The sequence below is a fragment of the Salvelinus namaycush genome, unplaced genomic scaffold (assembly GCF_016432855.1).
Source record: "Salvelinus namaycush isolate Seneca unplaced genomic scaffold, SaNama_1.0 Scaffold198, whole genome shotgun sequence".
NCBI classification, from domain to species: domain Eukaryota; kingdom Metazoa; phylum Chordata; class Actinopteri; order Salmoniformes; family Salmonidae; genus Salvelinus; species Salvelinus namaycush.
The window spans coordinates 35,018-54,372 of record NW_024058763.1 but is presented as its reverse complement, the minus strand read 5'-3'; the positions used below and the strand labels follow the sequence as shown (position 1 = coordinate 54,372).

The following is a 19,355-nucleotide window of genomic DNA, read 5'->3' as shown; positions in this document are numbered from 1 at the left end:
ATAAATACCTACAGTATGTAGATAAAGACCTACAGTATGAAGATAAAGACCTACAGTATGTAGATAAAGAGATACAGTATGTAGATAAAGACCTACAGTATGAAGATAAAGACCTACAGTAGGTAGATAAAGACCTACAGTAGGTAGATAAAGACCTACAGTACGTAGATAAAGACCTACAGTAGGTAGATAAAGACCTACAGTACATAGATAAAGACCTACAGTACATAGATAAAGACCTACAGTATGTAGATAAAGACCTACAGTACGTAGATAAAGACCTACAGTATGTAGATAAAGACCTACAGTACGTAGATAAAGACCTACGGTATGTAGATAAAGACCTACGGTAGGTAGATAAAGACCTACAGTACGTAGATAAAGACCTACAGTAGGTAGATAGACCTACAGTATGAAGATAAAGACCTACAGTACGTAGATAAAGACCTACAGTACGTAGATAAAGACCTACAGTACATAGATAAAGACCTACAGTACGTAGATAAAGACCTACAGTACGTAGATAAAGACCTACAGTACGTAGATAAAGACCTACAGTACATAGATAAAGACCTACAGTAGGTAGATAAAGACCTACAGTACGTAGATAAAGACCTACAGTACGTAGATAAAGACCTACAGTAGGTAGATAGACCTACAGTATGAAGATAAAGACCTACAGTAGGTAGATAAAGACCTACAGTACATAGATAAAGACCTACAGTATGAAGATAAAGACCTACAGTACGTAGATAAAGACCTACAGTATGAAGATAAAGACCTACAGTACGTAGATAAAGACCTACAGTAGGTAGATAAAGACCTACAGTATGTAGATAAAGACCTACAGTACATAGATAAAGACCTACAGTATGAAGATAAAGACCTACAGTATGTAGATAAAGACCTACAGTACATAGATAAAGACCTACAGTATGTAGATAAAGACCTACAGTAGGTAGATAAAGACCTACAGTAGGTAGATAAAGACCTACAGTATGTAGATAAAGACCTACAGTACATAGATAAAGACCTACAGTATGTAGATAAAGACCTACAGTATGTAGATAAAGACCTACAGTAGGTAGATAAAGACCTACAGTACGTAGATAAAGACCTACAGTATGTAGATAAAGAGATACAGTATGTAGATAAAGACCTACAGTATGAAGATAAAGACCTACAGTACGTAGATAAAGACCTACAGTATGTAGATAAAGAGATACAGTATGTAGATAAAGACCTACAGTATGAAGATAAAGACCTACAGTATGTAGATAAAGACCTACAGTATGTAGATAAAGACCTACAGTACGTAGATAAAGACCTACAGTATGTAGATAAAGACCTACAGTAGGTAGATAAAGACCTACAGTAGGTAAAGACCTACGGTATGTAGATAAATACCTACAGTATGTAGATAAAGACCTACAGTACGTAGATAAAGACCTACAGTAGGTAGATAAAGACCTACAGTATGTAGATAAATACCTACAGTATGTAGATAAAGACCTACAGTATGAAGATAAAGACCTACAGTATGTAGATAAAGAGATACAGTATGTAGATAAAGACCTACAGTATGAAGATAAAGACCTACAGTAGGTAGATAAAGACCTACAGTAGGTAGATAAAGACCTACAGTACGTAGATAAAGACCTACAGTAGGTAGATAGACCTACAGTACATAGATAAAGACCTACAGTATGTAGATAAAGACCTACAGTACGTAGATAAAGACCTACAGTATGTAGATAAAGACCTACAGTACGTAGATAAAGACCTACGGTATGTAGATAAAGACCTACGGTAGGTAGATAAAGACCTACAGTACGTAGATAAAGACCTACAGTAGGTAGATAGACCTACAGTATGAAGATAAAGACCTACAGTAGGTAGATAAAGACCTACAGTACATAGATAAAGACCTACAGTATGAAGATAAAGACCTACAGTACGTAGATAAAGACCTACAGTACGTAGATAAAGACCTACAGTACGTAGATAAAGACCTACAGTAGGTAGATAAAGACCTACAGTACGTAGATAAAGACCTACAGTACGTAGATAAAGACCTACAGTACGTAGATAAAGACCTACAGTATGTAGATAAAGACCTAAGGTAGGTAGATAAAGACCTACAGTACGTAGATAAAGACCTACAGTACGTAGATAAAGACCTACAGTAGGTAGATAGACCTACAGTATGAAGATAAAGACCTACAGTAGGTAGATAAAGACCTACAGTACATAGATAAAGACCTACAGTATGAAGATAAAGACCTACAGTACGTAGATAAAGACCTACAGTACGTAGATAAAGACCTACAGTACGTAGATAAAGACCTACAGTATGTAGATAAAGACCTACAGTATGTAGATAAAGACCTACAGTACGTAGATAAAGACCTACAGTACGTAGATAAAGACCTACAGTACATAGATAAAGACCTACAGTATGAAGATAAAGACCTACAGTACATAGATAAAGACCTACAGTATGTAGATAAAGACCTACAGTACATAGATAAAGACCTACAGTATGAAGATAAAGACCTACAGTATGTAGATAAAGACCTACAGTATGTAGATAAATACCTACAGTACGTAGATAAAGACCTACAGTATGTAGATAAATACCTACAGTATGTAGATAAAGACCTACAGTAGGTAGATAAATACCTACAGTATGTAGATAAAGACCTACAGTATGTAGATAAATACCTACAGTATGTAGATAAAGACCTACAGTATGTAGATAAAGACCTACAGTATGTAGATAAAGACCTACAGTAGGTAGATAAATACCTACAGTATGTAGATAAAGACCTACAGTAGGTAGATAAAGACCTACAGTATGTAGATAAAGACCTACAGTACGTAGATAAAGACCTACAGTAGGTAGATAAAGACCTACAGTATGTAGATAAAGACCTACAGTACGTAGATAAAGACCTACGGTAGGTAGATAAAGACCTACAGTACGTAGATAAAGACCTACAGTACGTAGATAAAGACCTACAGTAGGTAGATAAAGACCTACAGTGCGTAGATAAAGACCTACAGTATGTAGATAAAGACCTACAGTAGGTAGATAAAGACCTACAGTATGTAGATAAAGACCTACAGTATGTAGATAAAGACCTACAGTATGAAGATAAAGACCTACAGTATGTAGATAAAGACCTACAGTATGTAGATAAAGACCTACAGTATGTAGATAAAGACCTACAGTATGTAGATAAAGACCTACGGTATGTAGATAAAGACCTACAGTATGAAGATAAAGAGATACAGTATGTAGATAAAGACCTACAGTACATAGATAAAGACCTACAGTATGTAGATAAAGACCTACAGTAGGTAGATAAAGACCTACAGTATGTAGATAAAGACCTACAGTACATAGATAAAGACCTACAGTATGTAGATAAAGACCTACAGTACGTAGATAAAGACCTACAGTAGGTAGATAGACCTACAGTACGTAGATAAAGACCTACGGTATGTAGATAAAGACCTACGGTATGTAGATAGACCTACGGTATGTAGATAGACCTACGGTATGTAGATAAATACCTACAGTATGTAGATAAAGACCTACAGTAGGTAGATAGACCTACAGTACGTAGATAAAGACCTACGGTATGTAGATAAAGACCTACGGTATGTAGATAAAGACCTACGGTATGTAGATAGACCTACGGTATGTAGATAAAGACCTACAGTACGTAGATAAAGACCTACAGTATGTAGATAAAGACCTACAGTACATAGATAAAGACCTACAGTTCGTAGATAAAGACCTACAGTTCGTAGATAAAGACCTACGGTATGTAGATAAATACCTACAGTACGTAGATATAAGTTGATTAATTCATAATTGATGGGATATTTTCCAGATTCTCAATGCTCTTACATAGTAAGGAGGTAAAGTCACCTCATCTGATCAATCAATCATCCGTGAATCAATTAATGGATCCATTTATCAGAACAGTCCCCTAACCTCTCCTCCTCCTCCTCCTCCTCCTCTTCCCCTCAGGTTGCTTCCTGTTCTGCTGGACCCCGTTCTTCGTCGTCCACACCACGCGGGCCCTGTGTGCTACCTGCTACATCCCACAGGCCCTGATAAGCACCGTCACCTGGCTGGGCTACGTCAACAGCGCCCTCAACCCCATTATCTACACGGTCTTCAACACGGAGTTCAGGAAGTTCTTCAAGAAGTCCCTCCACTCATTCAGCTGCTGCTGACATCAGCCCCACACCGGAGGGACAATGGTAGCTCTAACCGTACTCTCACAGAAGGCGTATACTACTGCACAGGCATTTCTAAGGGCCAGGGTTAGGGTCAATTCAGAAGGTACACAAAAAATGTCCAATTATCTTCAATGCTTTTCAGTGAGGAGAATGTGGAATTGGATTTTGGTTTGACTTTCTTAATTGTCTGGGGATGGCCCAGGGCTACATCTGTATCTATTGCTCTGGGGTGGCCAACCCTCCTCCTGGACAGCTACTTAGTGAGCAGGTTTTTGCTCCAACCCTACCCTAAACAGATGACCTTGATTAGCTGATTCAGCAGGGATGGAGTAAAAGCTCCCCCTGTAGATCTCCTGGAGGAGGTTACAAAGGGCAGGACTATGTTTTAATGGAACCGTTATTTAACTCGGCAAGTCAGTTAACAACACATTCTTATTTACAATGACGGCCTACCGGGGAACAGTGTCAGCTCGGGGACAAGGTCTTGCCCCTGAACAAGGCAGTTAACAGCTCGGGGATTCGATCCAGCAACCTTTAGGTTACTGACCCAACGCTCTAACCACTAGTCTACCTGCCGCCTCAACCCCATAGTCATGCCACTGAGATATGGGTATATGAGTGTTTATCTCGTGGGTGGGCATGAGTTGGCACATTTGAGACCATACCAATTGTTCTAAAGTAACATCTCTAACCATCCTGGACACCGGGGCGATGCCAAACGAGCACGCCCGGTATTCCTTAATATTGTTTATTACAGGTGTGGTATGAGGCTTAATACTAGCATTATAACAGTATTACGATAGTGTTATTACAGCCCTGTGAATACACCTTGAATCTGAAGTTATTTAGCTTAAAGACAGCATTAAGAAGAACAGAAGCTAATCAATGACTGCATTCATACAGTATGTATAATACTAAAGCTATAGCCTGGAACCTCGTATACAAATCCACTCATACAGTATGTATAATACTAAAGCTATAGCCTGGAACCTCATATACAAATCCACTCATACAGTATGTATAATACTAAAGCTATAGCCTGGAACCTCATATACAAATCCACTCATACAGTATGTATAATACTAAAGCTATAGCCTGGAACCTCATATACAAATCCACTCAAATGTTGTTGTTTAAAAAAGAAAAGTTTGTTGTAATATTGTTTTTTGCCATTTTAACTGAAGCCAATACTTTGACTGTATCTGCCTGTAACAGCAGTGTGTTTTGTCGGGTCATTGACAGTGCCTACTGTTTACCATATCCACGTTTTATGTGGAACGCTTTCCAATAAAAAAAGACACCTCTTTGTAAAAGCAATGACTTGTTCTCACATCAGTATCAGCAATAACACCAGTATTTCAGCTAAAACTCCTTGCAGAAACAACAACTTAGATGGTTGATTATACAAATGCACACAGAAAAAGAACTAGGTCTATATATCAACACATCAGCTTTCCCAGCTAAATAAACTATCTATCTATCTAAACTTGGCAGAATGTACTTTACATTTAAATGACTTTCAGTCAGTCAGACAAAGTGGCTGAGGAAAATGAGGAGAATTCTACAGTGCCTTTTCTCCCAGTTCTGTGGCTAGTAGTTTAGAGAGCAATTTAAACACTCAGGCAGAGAGACAGAGAGACAGAGAGGTGGCAACAAGGACAGATGAAACCATGAGAAACTCTGGGAACATCAGCGATCCAACTGCAGGTGGTGACATGATTTACTGAGAGAGAAGAGAGAGAGAGAGAGAATTGAATTGAGAGAGATAGCAATGTGACCATTTTGATGACGTACATAATGCAAGAGAGAGACGTGATGACACACTATCATGATCGTCACCCAGCACCACCAGCCACGCTGAGTGGTTTGGAGGCTCTCTCTGCTCCACCAGCCACCTAGCCATGCTGAGTGGTTTGGAGGCTCTCTCTGCCCCACCAGCCACCTAGCCATGCTGAGTGTTTTGGAGGCTCTCTCTGCACCACCAGCCACCTAGCCATGCTGAGTGGTTCGGAGGCTCTCTCTGCTCCACCAGCCACCTAGCCATGCTGAGTGTTTTGGAGGCTCTCTCTGCACCACCAGCCACCTAGCCATGTTGAGTGTTTTGGAGGCTCTCTCTGCTCCACCAGCCACCTAGCCATGCTGAGTGGTTTGGAGGCTCTCTCTGCCCCACCAGCCACCTAGCCATGCTGAGTGTTTTGGAGGCTCTCTCTGCACCACCAGCCACCTAGCCATGCTGAGTGGTTCGGAGGCTCTCTCTGCTCCACCAGCCACCTAGCCATGCTGAGTGTTTTGGAGGCTCTCTCTGCACCACCAGCCACCTAGCCATGTTGAGTGTTTTGGAGGCTCTCTCTGCTCCACCAGCCACCTAGCCATGCTGAGTGGTTTGGAGGCTCTCTCTGCCCCACCAGCCACCTAGCCATGCTGAGTGTTTTGGAGGCTCTCTCTGCACCACCAGCCACCTAGCCATGCTGAGTGGTTCGGAGGCTCTCTCTGCTCCACCAGCCACCTAGCCATGCTGAGTGTTTTGGAGGCTCTCTCTGCTCCACCAGCCACCTAGCCATGCTGAGTGGTTTGGAGGCTCTCTCTGCTCCACCAGCCACCTAGCCATGCTGAGTGTTTTGGAGGCTCTCTCTGCTCCACCAGCCACCTAGCCATGCTGAGTGGTTTGGAGGCTCTCTCTGCACCACCAGCCACCTAGCCATGTTGAGTGTTTTGGAGGCTCTCTCTGCACCACCAGCCACCTAGCCATGTTGAGTGTTTTGGAGGCTCTCTCTGCTCCACCAGCCACCTAGCCATGTTGAGTGTTTTGGAGGCTCTCTCTGCTCCACCAGTCACCTAGCCATGCTGAGTGGTTTGGAGGCTCTCTCTGCACCACCAGCCACCTAGCCATGCTGAGTGGTTTGGAGGCTCTCTCTGCACCACCAGCCACCTAGCCATGTTGAGTGTTTTGGAGGCTCTCTCTGCTCCACCAGTCACCTAGCCATGCTGAGTGGTTTGGAGGCTCTCTCTGCCCCACCAGCCACCTAGCCATGCTGAGTGGTTTGGAGGCTCTCTCTGCACCACCAGCCACCTAGCCATGCTGAGTGGTTTGGAGGCTCTCTGCTCCACCAGCCACCCAGCCATGCTGAGTGTTTTGGAGGCTCTCTCTGCTCCACCAGCCACCTAGCCATGCTGAGTGGTTTGGAGGCTCTCTCTGCTCCACCAGCCACCTAGCCATGCTGAGTGGTTTGGAGGCTCTCTCTGCTCCACCAGCCACCTAGCCATGCTGAGTGGTTTGGAGGCTCTCTCTGCTCCACCAGCCACCTAGCCATGCTGAGTGGTTTGGAGGCTCTCTGCTCCACCAGCCACCTAGCCATGCTGAGTGGTTTGGAGGCTCTCTCTGCTCCACCAGCCACCTAGCCATGCTGAGTGGTTTGGAGGCTCTCTGCTCCACCAGCCACCTAGCCATGCTGAGTGGTTCGGAGGCTCTCTCTGCTCCACCAGCCACCTAGCCATGCTGAGTGGTTTGGAGGCTCTCTGCTCCACCAGCCACCTAGCCATGCTGAGTGGTTCGGAGGCTCTCTCTGCTCCACCAGCCACCTAGCCATGCTGAGTGGTTTGGAGGCTCTCTCTGCTCCACCAGCCACCTAGCCATGCTGAGCCACCTCTCTGCTCTCTCATGTACGTTCAAACTGGATCATTTCCTGGATATGATTCAATCAGAGTTCCCCCAGGGCTCTGATAACAGTCTGAGATAGTGATAACAGTGTATCCCTCTATCTCCCTAACCAGGTGTCCAGGTCTGTCCCAGGATCTCTCCCTATAACCAGGTGTCCAGGTCTGTCCCAGGATCTCTCCCTATAACCAGGTGTCCAGGTCTGTCCCAGGCTCTCTCCCTAACCAGGTGTCCAGGTCTGTCCCAGGCTCTCTCCCTATAACCAGGTGTCCAGGTCTGTCCCAGGCTCTCTCCCTATAAACAGGTGTCCAGGTCTGTCCCAGGATCTCTCCCTAACCAGGTGTCCAGGTCTGTCCCAGGATCTCTCCCTATAACCAGGTGTCCAGGTCTGTCCCAGGCTCTCTCCCTAACCAGGTGTCCAGGTCTGTCCCAGGATCTCTCCCTAACCAGGTGTCCAGGTCTGTCCCAGGCTCTCTCCCTAACCAGGTGTCCAGGTCTATCCCAGGATCTCTCCCTAACCAGGTGTCCAGGTCTCTTCCAGGCTCTCTCTCCCTAACCAGGTGTCCAGGTCTGTCCCAGGCTCTCTCCATAACCAGGTGTCCAGGTCTGTCCCAGGCTCTCTCCCTAACCAGGTGTCCAGGTCTGTCCCAGGCTCTCTCCCTAACCAGGTGTCCAGATCTGTCCCAGGCTCTCTCCCTAACCAGGTGTCCAGATCTGTCCCAGGCTCTCTCCCTAACCAGGTGTCCTGGTCTGTCCCAGGCTCTCTCCCTATAACCAGGTGTCCAGGTCTGTCCCAGGCTCTCTCCCTAACCAGGTGTCCAGGTCTGTCCCAGGATCTCTCCCTATAACCAGGTGTCCAGGTCTGTCCCAGGATCTCTCCCTAACCAGGTGTCCAGGTCTGTCCCAGGCTCTCTCCCTAACCAGGTGTCCTGGTCTGTCCCAGGCTCTCTCCCTATAACCAGGTGTCCAGGTCTGTCCCAGGCTCTCTCCCTAACCAGGTGTCCAGATCTGTCCCAGGCTCTCTCCCTAACCAGGTGTCCTGGTCTGTCCCAGGCTCTCTCCCTAACCAGGTGTCCTGGTCTGTCCCAGGCTCTCTCCCTAACCAGGTGCCCAGGTCTGTCCCAGGCTCTCTCCCTATAAACAGGTGTCTTGGTCGTATAATCAAGTAAGGATATAAAACAAAAAAACGAACAAAATAAGAAACGTCAGCTCTGGTGATGTTGCATAGCCTGGTGGAACCAGCCTGGTCACTGAATGTGTTGCACATGGGGATGTGTGAAACGTACTCCTCAGCCTGAACAGATCCCACTTACGCCAGTGAATAGCTGGATTCTTTTGCGAGGCACCGACTGGTAAAACGGTTCAGGAGGGCGGTCACGTGTGCTAGCAAGGCAACGGTCCCGAGTTCGTTCCAGGTACGGGCTGAATCGGGAGAAAGTGTGTACCCGCTAAGCAAACAGCGTGACGTCGTTTACACGTTCGCCATTCTGTTTTACTGCACGTATAGAATGAACGTGAACACGTCAATCGGCCTGGTAATACCAGGCTAGATGTAGCGTGTTTTGTTAACCTTTTGCTTTTTTAACCTGCAGGTTAAATTTTAAATAAAAAAGTTACGATTTAATTCTGACCTTCAAGAGGCCGTTGAGAGTACACATTTTAAGAGTCTCGATGAAATGTAATTTGATTTAAATCACATTTTTTGTTGACCCTTGGAAACTGCCGACAGTTTTATTTATTCACTATATCTCCACGTTACCAGATGGAAGGCAATCTGTTGAGGTTGAGAGAGCCTTTAAACGTGGATGGGAACAACGGTTGTCATTCAATTTACACGGTTAGATTAACACACGGTTTGTTCAGCAGTAAAGTGGAGCGGGACGATGATCCAACAGAAGCTAATCAAGATTAAATGAGGATGAGTGGGCTTCCCTCTGGACCAGACAGCTGAGTGTCACTCATCTCTGATTGACAGGTGACGTCAAGTCATGACGTTGTGACTTGGAAATGGAATGTTGTATTATTCATCTGGGTGAAAGGATTCCTTTTAGTTCCGCTTTGTTAGGGTGTTAGAGTGCATCCCAAATGTCCCCTATTTATAGTGCACTCCGTTTGACCACAGCCCTATGGGCACTATCATGCACTGAATACAACAGATTTTACTGTGAAATGCATCATTTCAGAGCCCTCCCTTACGATGCAGAGTAAAAACAAAAGGAATACATTGTAACACAAGAGGAATAAAATACAATACACAAGAATGGTGCTATATACAGGAAGTACCAGTACCAGATAACTGTGGAGTTATATACAGGAAGTACCAGTACTATATACAGGAAGTACCAGTACTATATACAGGAAGTACCAGTACCAGATCACTGTGGAGTTATATACAGGAAGTACCAGTACTATATACAGGAAGTACCAGTACCAGATCACTGTGGAGCTATATACAGGAAGTACCAGATCAATGTGGAGCTATATACAGGAAGTACCAGTACTATATACAGGGAGTACCAGTACTATGTACAGGGAGTACCAGTACTATATACAGGGAGTACCAGTACTATATACAGGGAGTACCAGATCACTGTGGAGCTATATACAGGAAGTACCAGTACTATATACAGGAAGTACCAGTACTATGTACAGGGAGTACCAGTACTATATACAGGGAGTACCAGTACTATATACAGGGAGTACCAGATCACTGTGGAGCTATATACAGGAAGTACCAGTACTATATACAGGAGGTACCAGTACTATGTACAGGGAGTACCAGTACTATATACAGGGAGTACCAGATCACTGTGGAGCTATATACAGGAAGTACCAGTACTATATACAGGAAGTACCAGTACTATGTACAGGGAGTACCAGTACTATGTACAGGGAGTACCAGCACTATATACAGGGAGTACCAGTACTATATACAGGGAGAACCAGTACTCTATACAGGGAGTACCAGATCACTGGAGCTATATACAGGAAGTACCAGTACTATATACAGGAAGTACCAGTACTATGTACAGGGAGTACCAGTACTATATACAGGGAGTACCAGTACTATATACAGGGAGTACCAGTACTATATACAGGGAGTACCAGTATTATATACAGGGAGTACCAGTACTATATACAGGGAGTACCAGATCACCGTGGAGCTATATACAGGAAGTACCGGTACTATATACAGGAAGTACCAGTACTATGTACAGGGAGTACCAGTACTATATACAGGGAGTACCAGTACTATATACAGGGAGTACCAGTACTATATACAGGGAGTACCAGTATTATATACAGGGAGTACCAGTACTATATACAGGGAGTACCAGTACTATATACAGGGAGTACCAGTACTATATACAGGGAGTACCAGTACTATATACAGGGAGTACCAATACTATATACAGGGAGTACCAATACTATATACAGGGAGTACCAGTATTATATACAGGGAGTACCAGTATTATATACAGGGAGTACCAGTACTATATACAGGGAGTACCAGTATTATATACAGGCAGTACCAGTATTATATACAGGCAGTACCAGTATTATATACAGGGAGTACCAGTACTATATACAGGGAGTACCAGTACTATATACAGGGAGTACCAGTACTATATACAGGTAGTACCAGTATTATATACAGGGAGTACCAGTACTATATACAGGGAGTACCAGTACTATATACAGGGAGTACCAGTACTATATACAGGGAGTACCAGTATTATATACAGGTAGTACCAGTACTATATACAGGGAGTACCAGTATTATATACAGGGAGTACCAGTATTATATACAGGGAGTACCAGTACTATATACAGGTAGTACCAGTATTATATACAGGGAGTACCAGTATTATATACAGGGAGTACCAGTACTATATACAGGTAGTACCAGTACTATATACAGGGAGTACCAGTATTATATACAGGCAGTACCAGTATTATATACAGGGAGTACCAGTACTATATACAGGGAGTACCAGTACTATATACAGGGAGTACCAGTATTATATACAGGTAGTGCCAGTACTATATACAGGGAGTACCAGTATTATATACAGGGAGTACCAGTACTATATACAGGGAGTACCAGTACTATATACAGGTAGTACCAGTACTATATACAGGGAGTACCAGTATTATATACAGGCAGTACCAGTACTATATACAGGGAGTACCAGTACTATATACAGGTAGTACCCGTACTATATACAGGGAGTACCAGTATTATATACAGGCAGTACCAGTATTATATACAGGGAGTACCAGTACTATATACAGGGTGTACCAGTACTCTATACAGGAGTACCAGTACTCTATACAGGGAGTACCAGTACTATATACAGGGAGTACCAGTACTATATACAGGAGTACCGGTACTATATACAGGGAGTACCGGTACTATATACAGGGAGTACCGGTACTATATACCAGTAGCAGATCACTGTATACACTGCACCCCTCTACTAGCTTGAACCAGAAAATGGCTGCTCAACTCGACTCCAGATGAGCGTAACTGGACGCTAACCACCGTGCTTCTACATCTGCATTGCTGTTTGGGGTTTTAGGCTGGGTTTCTATATAGCACTTAGTGACGTCGGCTGATGTGTGTTGGAACCAGAAAGAAGGAGAATAATTATTCTCGGCGTGCCTGCTTATTTCCCCCCGCATCCGGACGTAAGACTTTCAAATCGCTTTGAGCCCCTGTACCAGCTGTCTTCTGCCGGGGACTTGGGTGTTCCCTCCATGGCTGTCCCTCCAGCTACCTCTCCCTGTCCTAGTTAATCAACTGCCTGGGCACAGCCTGGACCACCGCGGCCCCCCTCCGCTGGGCCGTGCTCTCTGGATCAGAGCTCTGTCCCTTTGGCTGACGTGGCCTGCACGCAGCCGGCGTCTCAACAGCCCTCTTCTCCGGTGAGCACGGTGGCTCTGGCCTCGCAATCAGCATCGAGACACGGCAGAGGACAGATCATTCTGGCTATTGTGACAGGGAGTTCGATGGTGAGGTATTTATCTGTACCTGGGGTCAAAGACTTTGTGGATATCACCAGGTTGCTTCCCGAGGCCGTGAGTCAGTCACCTGGGGCTGATACTGTCATGGTTCATGTGGGGTCAAAGTTCAGGATATCACCAGGTTGCTTCCCAAGGCCGTGAGTCAGTCACCTGGGGCTGATACTGTCATGGTTCATGTGGGGTCAAAGTTCAGGATATCACCAGGTTGATTCCCGAGGCCATGAGTCAGTCACCTGGGGGTTGACACTGTCAAGGTTCATGAGGGGTCAAAGTTCAGGATATCAGCAGGTTGATTCCCGGGGGGGCTGATACTGTCATGGTTCATGTGGGGTCAAAGTTCAGGATATTAACAGGTTGCTTCCTGAGGCCGTGAGTCAGTCACCTGGGGCTGATACTGTCATGGTTCATGTGGGGTCAAAGTTCAGGATATCACCAGGTTGATTCCCGAGGCCGTGAGTCAGTCACCTGGGGCTGATACTGTCATGGTTCATGTGGGGTTAAAGTTCAGGATATCACCAGGTTGATTCCCGAGGCCGTGAGTCAGTCACCTGGGGCTGATACTGTCCTGGTTCATGTGGGGTCAAAGTTCAGGATATCACCAGGTTGCTTCCCGAGGCCGTGAGTCAGTCACCTGGTGGCTGATACTATCATGGTTCATGTGGGGTCAAAGTTCAGGATATCACCAGGTTGATTCCCGAGGCTGTGAGTCAGTCACCTGGGGGCTGACACTGGCATGGTTCATGTGGGGTCAAAGTTCAGGATATCACCAGGTTGATTCCCGAGGCTGTGAGTCAGTCACCTGGTGGCTGATACTGTCATGGTTCATGTGGGGTCAAAGTTCAGGATATCACCAGGTTGATTCCCGAGGCTGTGAGTCAGTCACCTGGGGTTGATACTGTCATGGTTCATGTGGGGTCAAAGTTCAGGATATCACCAGGTTGATTCCCGAGGCTGTGAGTCAGTCACCTGGGGTTGATACTGTCATGGTTCATGTGGGGTCGAGTGACATTATGAAGGGCAGTTTAGAGCAGCTGAAGATGGATTTTAAAGAACTGATTGGGTCACTACTTGACACCAACAAACGCCCCATAATATCTGTCCCTCTGCCCTCCCTAAATGGTGGCACTGAATGGTTCAGCAGACTTCATGCCCTCCATAACTGGCTACGAGACTATTGCAGCTCTGTGGGTGGAACATTCATTGACAATTTTGATAACTTCTGGGGGTAAAAAGCTCGTATTAAAAGGAGGATGGTATCTACCCGAATCTGCAGAACAGAGCAGGACTGAGTAGAATAGAGCAGAGCAGGACTGAGTAGAACAGAGCAGAGCAGGACTGAGTAGAACAGAGCAGAGCAGGACTGAGTAGAATAGAGCAGAGCAGGACTGAGTAGAACAGAGCAGAGCAGGACTGAGTAGAACAGAGCAGAGCAGAACAGAACAGAGTATAACAGATTAGACTAGAACAGAGTGGAACAGAGTAGAGTAGAGTAGAACAGAGTATAACAGATTAGAGTGGAATAGAGTAGACTAGAACATAGCAGTCGAACAGAGTAGAGTAGAGTAGAACAGAGTAGAACAGAGTGGAACAGAGTGGAACAGATTAGAGTGGAACAGAGTAGAACAGAGTGGAACAGAGTGGAGTAGAGGAGAACAGAGTAGAACAGAGTGGAACAGATTAGAGTGGAACAGAGTAGAACAGAGTAGAACAGAGTAGAACAGATTAGAGTGGAACAGAGTAGACTAGAACATAGCAGTCGAACAGAGTAGAGGCTGATTTCCCCTGACATGACTGATCAATACTGATCATCAACATCCAACAACCAGCCCTATAATGAACAGGTTGAATAAGCTCTTCTTCTTGTGTGTTAAGTGTGTTCCTCTGCTGCTGCAACCAGCCCTATAATGAACAGGTTGAATAAGCTCTTCTCCTGTGTGTTAAGTGTGTTCCTCTGCTGCTGCAACCAGCCCTATAATGAACAGGTTGAATAAGCTCTTCTCCTGTGTGTTAAGTGTGTTCCTCTGCTGCTGCAACCAGCCCTATAATGAACAGGTTGAATAAGCTCTTCTCCTGTGTGTTAAGTGTGTTCCTCTGCTGCTGCAACCAGCCCTATAATGAACAGGTTGAATAAGCTCTTCTCCTGTGTGTTAAGTGTGTTCCTCTGTATGCAAGCCTATACCCTCTCTTTCATTAAACTGAATAGGCGCCCGCTGAGGCTGTCCAAATATGGACACCATACACCAAACTACAAGATACTGCTTTAACGAAGTCCCAACCTCCTCATACTGTATATACTGTCTGTATAATGCAGTATTGTCTCTCTCTCATGTGCTTTTACTTTGCTCTCTGCATACGCAGCAAACAATTATCAAAGTGGCAGAGACAAAGCGTGTTTGGTCCTTTTTGATGCTACGGACTTTAAGATGAAATATACCATCTGAAGCATAGGACCAATCTGTCTGACAGGAAAACAAACACATTCACTCTTCCAGTACATTTGTTTTGACCATTGACCCGTCATCCTTCTGATCCAGATGAAGAGGAGTGTTGACCACTGGTCTGTCATCCTTCTGATCCAGATGAAGAGGAGTGTTGACCACTGGTCTGTCATCCTTCTGATCCAGATGAAGAGGGGTGTCGACCACTGGTCCGTCATCCTTCTGATCCAGATGAAGAGGGGTGTTGACCACTGGTCTGTCATCCTTCTGATCCAGATGAAGAGGGGTGTTGACCACTGGTCTGTCATCCTTCTGATCCAGGTGAAGAGGGGTGTTGACCACTGGTCTGTCATCCTTCTGATCCAGATGAAGAGGGGTGTCGACCACTGGTCTCTCATCCTTCTGATCCAGATGAAGAGGGGTGTTGACCACTGGTCTGTCATCCTTCTGATCCAGATGAAGAGGGGTGTCGACAACTGGTCTGTCATCCTTCTGATCCAGATGAAGAGGGGTGTCGACCACTGGTCCGTCATCCTTCTGATCCAGATGAAGAGGAGTGTTGACCACTGGTCTGTCATCCTTCTGATCCAGATGAAGAGGGGTGTCGACCACTGGTCTCTCATCCTTCTGATCCAGATGAAGAGGAGTGTTGACCACTGGTCTGTCATCCTTCTGATCCAGATGAAGAGGGGTGTCGACCACTGGTCTGTCATCCTTCTGATCCAGGTGAAGAGGGGTGTTGACCACTGGTCTGTCATCCTTCTGATCCAGATGAAGAGGGGTGTCGACCACTGGTCTGTCATCCTTCTGATCCAGATGAAGAGGGGCGTTGACCACTGGTCTGTCATCCTTCTGATCCAGGTGAAGAGGGGTGTCGACCACTGGTCTGTCATCCTTCTGATCCAGATGAAGAGGGGTGTCGACCACTGGTCTGTCATCCTTCTGATCCAGATGAAGAGGGGTGTCGACCACTTGTCTGTCATCCTTCTGATCCAGATGAAGAGGGGTGTCGACCACTGGTCTGTCATCCTTCTGATCCAGGTGAAGAGGGGTGTCGACCACTGGTCTGTCATCCTTCTGATCCAGGTGAAGAGGGGTGTCGACCACTGGTCTGTCATCCTTCTGATCCAGATGAAGAGGGGTGTCGACCACTGGTCTGTCATCCTTCTGATCCAGGTGAAGAGGGGTGTTGACCACTGGTCTGTCATCCTTCTGATCCAGGTGAAGAGGGGTGTTGACCACTGGTCTGTCATCCTTCTGATCCAGGTGAAGAGGGGTGTTGACCACTGGTCTGTCATCCTTCTGATCCAGATGAAGAGGGGTGTTGACTACTGGTCTGTCATCCTTCTGATCCAGGTGAAGAGGGGTGTTGACCACTGGTCTGTCATCCTTCTGATCCAGGTGTAGAGGGGTGTTGACCACTGGTCTCTCATCCTTCTGATCCAGATGAAGAGGGGTGTTGACCACTGGTCTCTCATCCTTCTGATCCAGATGAAGAGGGGTGTTGACCACTGGTCTGTCATCCTTCTGATCCAGATGAAGAGGGGTGTCGACCACTGGTCTGTCATCCTTCTGATCCAGGTGAAGAGGGGTGTTGACCACTGGTCTGTCATCCTTCTGATCCAGATGAAGAGGAGTGTTGACCACTGGTCTGTCATCCTTCTGATCCAGATGAAGAGGAGTGTTGACCACTGGTCTGTCATCCTTCTGGTCCAGATGAAGAGGGGTGTCGACCACTGGTCTGTCATCCTTCTGATCCAGGTGAAGAGGGGTGTTGACCACTGGTCTGTCATCCTTCTGGTCCAGATGAAGAGGGGGTTTTTGCAGTTTCACTTTCCTACTCATATAAAGTCTCAACTTTCACTTGTATGAACAAGGCACCATTTTGTAATTCAAGTCTATAATTCAATGCTTGAAAGAACTCTGAAATAATACATTTTTTCAGTACCTCCAACAACAGACAGACAAATACAGTTGAAGTCAGAAGTTTACATACACTTAGGTTGGAGTCAATAAAACTCGTTTTCAACCAATCCACAAATTTCTTGTTAACAAACTATAGTTTTGGCAAGTCGGTTAGGACATCTACTTTGTGCATGATATAAGTATTTTTTGTTTCCAACAATTGTTTACAGACAGATTCTTTCACTTATAATTCACTGTATCACAATTCCAGTGGGTCAGAAGTTTACATACACTAAGTTGACTGTGCCTTTAAACAGCTTGGAAAATTCCAGAAAATGATGTCATGGCTTGGGAAGCGTCTGATAAGCGAATTGACATCATTTGAGTAAACTAGAGGTGTACCAGTGGATGTATTTCAAGGCCTACCTTCAAACTCAGTGCCTCTGTTTGACATCATGGGAAAATCTAAAGAAATCAGCCAAGACCTCAGAAAACAAATTGTAGACCTCCACAAGTCTGGTTCTTCCTTGAGAGCAATTTCCAAACGCCTGAAGGTACCACGTTCATCTGTACAAACAATAGTACGCAAGTATAAACACCATGGGACCATGCAGCCGTCATACCGTTCAGGAAGGAGACGCGTTCTGTCTCCTAGAGATGAACTTACTTTGGTGCGAAAAGTGCAACAGCAAAGGACCTTGTGAAGATGCTGGAGGAAACAGGTACAAAAGTATCTATATCCACAGTTAAACGAGTCCTATATCGACATAACCTCAAAGGCCGCTCAGCAAGGAAGAAGCCACTGCTCCAAAACCACCATAAAATAGCCAGACTACGGTTTGCAACTGCACATGGGGACAAAGATCGTACTTTTTGGAGAAATGTACCCCAAGCATACTTCCAAAGTTGTGGCAAAATGGCTTAAGGACAACAAAGTCAAGGTATCGGAGTGACCATCACTTAATCCCATAGAAAATTTGTGGGCAGAACTGAAAAAGCGTGTGCGCGCAAGGAGGCCTACAAACCTGACTCTGTTACACCAGCTCTGTCAGGAGCAATGGGCCAAAATTCACCCAACTTATTGTGGGAAGCTTGTGGAAGGCTACCTGAAATGTTTGACCCAAGTCAAACCATTTAAAGGCAATGCTACCAAATACTAATTGAGTGTGTTCTGACCCACTTCTGACCCACTTCTGACCCAATGTGATTAAAGAAATTAAAGCTGAAATAAATAATTCTGACATTTTACATTCTTAAAATAAAGTGGTGATATTAACTGACCTAAGACAGGGAATCTTTACTAGGATTAAATGTCAGGAATTGTGAAAAACTATTTGGCTAAGGTGTATGTAAACTTCCGACTTCAACTGTATATGCTACTCTATCATATTGGTAGTAGTTTATGTCAGGATGCTACTGGGTCAGTTATTACATTATTGTATTGGTAGTAGTTTACTGTGTCACGAACCGGCAGACAGAGTGGGAGGGTCGTCACAACTGGGTCAGTTATTACATTATTCTATCATATTGGTAGCAGTTTACTGGGTCAGTTATTACATTATTCTATCATATTGGTAGTAGTTTACTGGGTCAGTTATTACATTATTGTATTGGTAGTAGTTTACTGGGTCAGTTATTACATTATTCTATCATATTGGTAGTAGTTTACTGGGTCAGTTATTACATTATTCTATCATATTGGTAGTAGTTTACTGGGTCAGTTATTACATTATTCTATCATATTGGTAGCAGTTTACTGGGTCAGTTATTACATTATTCTATCATATTGGTAGTAGTTTACTGGGTCAGTTATTACATTATTCTATCATATTGGTAGCAGTTTACTGGGTCAGTTATTACATTATTCTATCATATTGGTAGCAGTTTACTGGGTCAGTTATTACATTATTCTATCATATTGGTAGTAGTTTACTGGGTCAGTTATTACATTATTGTATTGGTAGTAGTTTACTGGGTCAGTTATTACATTATTCTATCATATTGGTAGTAGTTTACTGGGTCAGTTATTACATTATTCTATCATATTGGTAGTAGTTTACTGGGTCAGTTAT

At 44.7% G+C, this 19,355-nt stretch overlaps 1 protein-coding gene across 1 annotated transcript in view; it reads left to right on the top strand.

Annotated features, from left to right (window-relative positions):
• The window catches only part of LOC120037911 (D(4) dopamine receptor-like), a 30,854-nt gene extending 26,603 nt beyond the window's left edge, over positions 1 to 4,251 (top strand). Inside the window, exon 4 of the mRNA XM_038983874.1 lies at positions 4,043 to 4,251. Within this exon, the coding sequence (XP_038839802.1) occupies positions 4,043 to 4,251 (209 nt within the window). The remainder of the gene's footprint in view (positions 1 to 4,042) is intronic.
• The last annotated feature ends 15,104 nt before the right edge of the window (positions 4,252 to 19,355 follow it).